We start from the raw sequence: 8282 nt of genomic DNA on the forward strand, positions 1-8282 counted from the left end.
TCATATTAGGAATTGGAACAAATTTATGTAGGACCAACATGAACAAAACCACCATGATCTGATGGTACTTTTCGTTGGTCCAACAAAAAAAATCCATCAAGAACCAACATGGTTTGATGGTATATTTTGATGGTCCAAAAAAAATTAATCAGGAACCAACATATTTTGTTGGTTTCCAACTTATATTCCACCAAAAACCATCTTCATTCCTGATGGTACCATAAAGTCTGACCATCACTCAATGTTAGAAATTGGAACAAAATTATATTGGGCCAACATAAACAAAACCAACATAGTTTGATGGTATTTCTCAAAAATCAATGGTGATCACCATTGTTTTTTTCTCTTAAAAGTTGATATTTAAACGGAACTAAATGAGCGATTAAATAGATTTGGAAATAACTAATTGTATTTAACAAAACACATTCACTTAAACTTAGGAATAAAGAATATGTGACACTATAAAGAGACACTATAAATGAGAATTAATTTTACTCGAACAATCGAGAACGACCACTTTATACCGTTTAATTGTTCAAATTGGAAGCAGTTTTTTTATATTTCTTGAGCCTTTTATATATTTTATAAAAAACTTTTGCTGTATATGTTAATTTATTACTGACATCATCTTATTTTTCTCACTTTTTTTTTGTTTTATTTATTAATGTTTTGTCACTTTTGACATCAAGTGAGTAAAAGCTTATAAAATGAAGACTTTGTGTGAAATGATTTAGTTTTTCTACAACGGCGGACAAATAGTAATCATTTAAAACAAAAACAAAAAAATCAAGAAAAAAGCAATTGAAATTGCAATAACTTTCGAAAAAATTTGAATTTCGAAAAAGAAAAAAAACTTTTGCTAAATTTATAAACGAAAAAATATTTTTCAGCATGTTAAATTTCAACCCCATATTTACATCAATTCGCGTGAAAGTTTTCCTTACAATTTTAACAACAGTTTCCGATAATAGTTCTCGGATTAATTATCGATTTACTTAATCGTAATCCCTGAGCCGCGATGGCGCAGGGGATAGACCGTTCGAATTCCAATTAGATGAACCGATTTCGGATCCCAGTCGATACGAATTTCGCATCCCACTTGCACCGACAGTGATGACGTGAAATATCCTCAGTGGTAAACGGATCATGGGTTAGAGTCCCCTAGCAGTCAGGCTAACCGTGGGAGGTACCCATGGTCTTCCTCTCCATGTAACGCAAATGCGGGTTAGTTCCATCAAAAATTCCTCCTCGAAGGCAAATTTCTCCCAATACTTGATCCAGGAGTTCCCTAAACTTACGTAGCCTCGTAAGTCCCCTTACGAGGATACGCAGTTTAACATTAGCAGTCGTAGAACCAAAAATTGGGTCGGCTGTTCAACGACGGTTATAAAGTCATAATCCCTGCATATTTTTCCAAACATTCTGCAAAGTATTACCCAGGTCTAATAGTTTTTGCACAGCGAAACAGAATATAAAGTAAGTTTGAAAGTCCAAAACTTGCGACGCTTGTGATTTTTTAATGTAGAGAATTATTTCGATTATTATTTCATGTGTAATTCAAGTAACTGCTGAATTTTATGACATATTTTGATGGGCAAGCGTTGTAGACTGCATTTTGATTTGCATGATTTCCTGCACAACAAAATAGTTTTTCTCAGTGTTAATAAATGCCGTGTTGGGGAAAAATATATTTGTAATTTTTTATTGGGAAAATTTTCGAGTGACATTCTTCATATTAAATTTTATTTTATAACCGTCGTCAAGCAGCCGACCTAATTTTTTTGGGTTTACTACTACTAATGTTCAACTCCGTATCCTTGTAAATTTGAACCCAATTCAGAAGACAAGGGAACTCCTGGATCAAGTATTGGGAGAAATCGGCCTTCGCGGAGGACTTTCTTGATGGAACTAGCCTGCATTTGCGTAACATGGAGAGGAAGACCACGAGAACCTCCCACGGTTAGCCTGGCGGCAAAGGGACTCTAACCCATGATCTGTCTATCACTGAGAATATTCCACTTCAGCACTGTGGTCGGTGCAAACTGGATGCGAATTCGTACAGACAAACCATCGCTGGGATCGAACCCGGTTCACCTTATTGGAAGGCGAACGCTCTGTCCTCTGAGCCCTCTCGACTCCTTCTTATTAAATTGAAAATATTTACATTCTCTCTCTGATCATAAAATTCCTTATAAAAAAGAACCTTATAAGCTTATAAAAAGGCCTTATAAAAAGGGGATCGATCATTCCCTCTTAAGAGGACACCATACCACAGGGAAAATTTTTTCTTCTCAAATTCTCTTTCACATCAATAAGCAATTTAAAGTATAGAAAAAGTGAGCTAAGACAAACCTAAATTGAGCCACAAATACTGTAAAGAGTTTTTCAATTTATCGAAATAAAAACAAGTTATGATAAGATAACTTAGAATAACGCAAATGAGAAGTTCTTTTCCAATAATTTGTTTGCATTTTGGCATTTTAGGGAAAAAAAATTTTAAGCAATTAAAACTTTACGGTTCACTCTAGGGTTTGTCTGAACTCTCTATACTTATTGAGGTGAAAGAGAATTTGCAAAGAAAACTTTTTCCCGTGGTATGGCGTCCTTTTAACAGAGTATTATTTGATAAATAGTAAATAACGTCATCATTTTGTTTTATTGAAATACAAGCAAAAGAACATAAATAAAGTATGATAACGATGCAATTGGGTTGAAATTTATCTTGATGTGTATTGATTACGAAGCTCCAACAGATGGTGGAATGTCATGGTTATAATTCTCGATTCAATTATAGGCAGATGTCTACTATCTATATCTCATCTTATAGGCGTCACAGGAGACTAGTTTTTGTTGGGAAAGATATTAAATGACGCATTCACAATCGTTCCTAAATTTCATGCACAGGAAAAAAATGTTCTTAAATACGTTAAAAGTCGTCAAAAAAGAGTAATAATTTTGTTCACTTTCTTATTTTAATTTTAATTTCTTTTTCTTGTTCTTATTTTCAATTTTTTCTCTACATTAGTCTGAAATATTGCAGGGGATTTTTAGAATTTTAGAATTATTGAAGGCGACGTACATCCGCAATCCCCCCTACTCAACTACGCTCATACCTGGTGGTAACTATTTATTTGCATTTTAAAAATATGATGCCCATAAAAAATGGCGGTTCTGAAACTAGTTACTTATATTATGTATCACAGCGAAAGACCGAAATCGGTGGTTGTTGACTTTCACCGGTGAATGTCGACTAACACCAAATACGTCGGTGAAAGATCGAATATTTCATTGCATTCTTGTACATTCGGACCCTCACCGTTGTATGTCGACAATCACAGATATGCTTTGGTGAATGTCCGAAATATTTATTACATTCTATTTGAATTTATTCGTGGATATAATTACATTTATTCGATATTTTAACCCTACACTGATGTTTTTTATGGTTAAGTGCCACTGCCCGGTATACATTACCCNCAGTAAGTATTAAAATATAGAATAAATATAAATATATCAAATAAATATAATAATATTAGCGAATAAATTAATATAAAATTGGATATAAGAAATATTTCGGACATTCACCAAAGCGACTATGTGATTGTTGACATTCACCGGTGAGAGTCAGAAATAAGGGTATTTAGCAAATATTTCGGACATACACCAAACGACTACGTGAATGTTGGCATTCACCGGTGATGACGACATTCTCCAGATTTCGGTGTTTCACCGCAATATATACACATATTATGTGAAAACTTTTTTCACCAATGGATAACAATGGAATAAAAATGCAGTATCTTTTATTAACTTATGCCTATAAGAAAAACGTTCTTAATCTAGCGGACCAAGTGGAAACAAGTAGTGTATATTTTTTAAAGACACCATGTTGCTCTTCTTTAAATTATTATATCAAAATGAAAGCCTTACCCTTGTCCTGTAAACAAGCGGATGTAATTTCTTTCCAAAGTTCTTTTTATGAATCTGACACATGATTTGGTTTCATAATCTTTCATGGCTTCCAAGATTAAAGCTGTGTGCTTCTCTATTCAAATGAAAAAATATAGACCAGCATTTAAGTAAAGAAACTAGTTTAAATAAAAATAAAACAAAAAAGAAATTTTTAATGATTAATTTTTATTAATTAATTTAATATTGTTTGAGTTTTTTAGAGCATTAGGATCTGATTATTAGATCAAACGTTATGCAAGGTTGCTCCTTAATAATATGTACTAAAATTTATCATAATAATGTACGTCATAAATATGCACTAAAATTTATCTTTTACATGGAAAAACATTCTTTTACATGGACCTTTGGAAAAAAGAATTTTATAATTGTGTGCAAAAATCTCTCAACTCATTTAAAAACATCTCGAGCTATGGCAAAATACGCAAAAAGTAAAATTAACGTTCTACGGATCAAACTATGGGGACCATATTTCCTAGATTGTGACTATTTCCTATATTTCTGGGATCCAAATTCAGTATCTTTCGGTAAAAAAGAGTGTGATTTCGTTACTTAAAATATCGTCTGCATTAACGAATTAGCATAATTGAGGTCACCCCCTCGAACTTTATGATTAGTTCGAACCCTTAAGATTAAGTGCTAGAACGTGAAGATCCGATCATTAGATCAAAAGTTATTCAGGGTGGTCCTTTTTTGGCGCACTGTACATTTAAACTTTTTACTGAAAAGTATTGCCTTGGGGAAAAATTTGGTGTAAATAATGGTAGCGGAGAGGGGGGAAATGTGGGAAATGGTGAAAACGCGTAACCATGTGACGTCTGTTCTATATATTTACAAATAGTATAGGCGCCACATGGTTACAGCATCTTCATAGAAATTCACTCAATTTTTTCGTAGATTTTTACAAAAATGCTTTGTTAACAGAAACACGTTTAGCACATGTCAACTATTGCTTAAGTAACTAAAAATGCTTTAAATTTTCTAGCAAGATAGCAGTAACCTCACTTTTTCTACTTTAGTTAAGCCAAAACAAATTCGCGATATTGCCCAGTTTATACAATTCAATGCATCTTGTATGTGCACAGTTTTAGTCAAACCTTGAAAATTAATCAAACTGCGTAATTTTAATTTATTTTATAACAGTTGATGAACAGCCGACCCAATTTAAGGTTTACAACTACTAATATCCAAATCAGTAGCCTTGTAATTTACCAAACCTAATGCCTAACCTAATTACCTTGAACCTAATCCAGAAGACATGGGAACTTCTGGATCAAGTATTGGGAGAAATTTTGCCCTCGTGGAGCACTTTTTGATGGAACTAATCCGCATTTGCGTTACATGAAGAGGACAACAACGAAAACCTCCCACGGTTAGCCTGACGCAAGGGGACTCTAACCCTTGATCCGGCAACCACTGAGGATATTTTACGTCATCACTGTGGTCGCTGCAAGCCGGATGCGGAATTCGTATCAACCAGCCATCGCTGGGATTTGAACCCGGTTCACTTCATTGGAAAGCTAACTCTCCATCCTCTGAGCCATTGTGGCTCAAATTACATAATTATTTTAAATACAGACTAGATACTATACTCTGTTGCAAGTTAAGAAAGAACCATTATCCCAATTTAGAGAGCCTGCTTGCGTTTAAGTGCACGCCAAATGGATGCTAAGCTCCCAGCGCCAACATATATCAACATCGCCAATTCTCGAAGCGACGTTGAGCAGCCTTCTTTTCGCTTGCTTTCTTAAATCGTGCGAAATGAGGAAAACAAAATTTAATAAACTACAAAAAAATTATATTTTATTTACATGAATTAATGAAAATTATATCTTAAAATCATAGCGAATATAGGTCTTTCTCTTCACATTTAAAGAAACTGATGAAGGAATAATAAATATTGTTTCTTGCCGACAATTTTCTTCTACGACGAAATAAAATAAAACAAAAAATTCCCATATTAGATTGGTTAAGGTCATGTCAGTAAAAGACGCGCCATTTTCAGTGGTCCAATCAAATCCAATGGTCCTGCAACGTCATATAGTTGTTTATTTTTCAAGAGCGAACGTTCTCGAAATATGACACCAAGTCCAGGATTCCAGTGAAACTATAATCCTTTTGTAATAATTCTATAATATATCTAGTAAAAGATATCGCGAATTAAAATTCTGTCTGAAGAGTTTAACTTTTAAAAGCTTTTGTATTTTTTTTTTAAAGCGTATTTGTATAATTTGATAACTAAATAAAACGGTACGATGCGTAGTCGCGGATGATTACTTAAATCCTATACCGCAAATGGTCTATTCTTATCTTGCAACAGAATATAGTTGTCTTTTCAAAAACTGAAGGGAAAAAAATCACCTAGTGAAGGGTCAATTACATAAGCAACGTCTCCTGCAGGCCATCTCAATTGAAATCCTGGAATCGCATTTTTATCCTGTAAAATAAAATAATCCCGATATCACTCTATAGTTTTAGAGAATTGATTGTGCAAAAGTTTATACACGATGTTCTGTAATCACCGCCCTTAAGAGGACGCTATATCTCAGGAGAACGTAACTTCTCTTTCACCTCCATAACTTATTTAACGAATGGAGAAAGTGAGTTCATACATACTTAGAGTAAGACATGGAGTTTCAAATACTGAAAAAAAAACAAAATGAAAATAAATTATGAGTAGATAACTTAGGATTACGCAATGGAGAAGTTCTCTCCCAATAATTTGTTTGCATTTTGATATTTTAAATTTTTTTTTCAACAATTGAAACAACATGGCTTACTCTAGGTTTGCCCGAATTCACTTTTTCTCTCTTTTAAATTTTAAATTATTTATGGAATTAAAAGCGAATTTGCAACGAAAAGTTTCTCCCGTGGGATACAATATTTTTTAAGTTAAAATTTTTGACGGTAATCACTGATGGACCATCAATAATTCCTTCATGAACCATTATATTTTTGATGGCAATCAACATAAACAATCATCACCCCATTGTAGGAATTCGGACTGATTTATGATGGTCCGACATAAGAATAACAAATTGTTTTGATTGTTTGTCCATGTTGAACCATCAGAAATTTCCATCATAGTTTCTTAGAAATAAAATGTTAGAACGATTATGAACCCCCATCACCCCAATATAGGATTTCGGACTGATTTTTGATGAAGCAACGTAAAAAAGCAAACAAATTGTTTTGATAGTATGATGCTGAACGAAAAATAATAATTATTAAACCATCATAGAAATGCATTGTTGTACCATTATGGACCATCACGAATTTCCATCGTTGCATCTTAGAAATCAAATGTTGGAACGATCATGAACCACCATCTTTCCAATGTAGGAATTTGGACTGATTTATGACGGTCCAACGTAAAAAAAATTTTTTTGCTTAATTGTTTTAATGGTATATTCCTGCGAACAAACAAGAATTCCTAATAAACCATCATGGACCATAACATATCATAGATCGTTGGTAAATGAGAATCACACTTCTCTTGATGGTTAACCATCATTATTTTAAAGTAGCATTTTCCATCATGGAATGATGGAAGTTTGGAATGGAATGATGGAAGCATGAAATGTGATTGAATCATAAATTACTCCGAATAACTACATTGGGATGATGGTTGTTCATAATCGTTCCATTAGATTTCTGAGATACTATGATGGAAATTCGTGATGGTCCATAATGGTACAACAATACATTTCCATGATTTTTTAATAAAAATTGTTGGTTCAGCAGGAATATACCAACAAAAAAAATTTTTTATATTGGTCCATCAAAGATCAGTCCGAATTCCAACATTGAGGGGATGGTAAATGATCATTCCAACATTTTACTTCTAAGAAACTATGATGGAATTTTCTTATGGTTCAACATGAACAAACCATCAAAACAAGTTGCTATTCTTGTGTTGGACCGTCATGAATCAGTCCGAATGCTTACACTGACTCTTATGTTGGTTACCAATAAAAATATAATGGTTTACGATAGAATTATTGATGATTCCATCAAGATTTTGTTGGTTCATCAATGGAAAACCATAAAAAATTTTGACTTTGTTATACATTGAGGGTGGTCACTGTGTAACACCCCATTATATAAAACTTACATTCGGATCGACCCCCACCATATCTCCTCCAAACAAATCTGGATTTTCCATGGGATCTGTAAATAAAATAGGAATACATTATTTGGAGCATACAAAATCGCTCTCATTCGTTTTCTATTGAATAAAGACTCATTTGGCGACATTAAAAGTTACTGAAATTAATCAAATAAGGAGTAAATAAAGCCAACAAAAAAGAAAT

General features: G+C 33.4%; 1 protein-coding gene across 1 annotated transcript in view; it reads right to left on the bottom strand.

The window, feature by feature from the left end:
- LOC107441057 (astacin-like metalloprotease toxin 5) overlaps positions 1–8282 on the bottom strand; it is a gene marked incomplete in the record, with an annotated part of 54374 nt that overhangs the window by 2652 nt on the left and 43440 nt on the right. Inside the window, 3 exon segments of the mRNA XM_071178309.1 lie at positions 3931–4045; positions 6331–6406; positions 8084–8139. Coding sequence (XP_071034410.1) covers positions 3931–4045; positions 6331–6406; positions 8084–8139 — 247 coding nt within the window.

Source organism: Parasteatoda tepidariorum, chromosome 3 (assembly GCF_043381705.1).
Source record: "Parasteatoda tepidariorum isolate YZ-2023 chromosome 3, CAS_Ptep_4.0, whole genome shotgun sequence".
Classification (NCBI taxonomy): domain Eukaryota; kingdom Metazoa; phylum Arthropoda; class Arachnida; order Araneae; family Theridiidae; genus Parasteatoda; species Parasteatoda tepidariorum.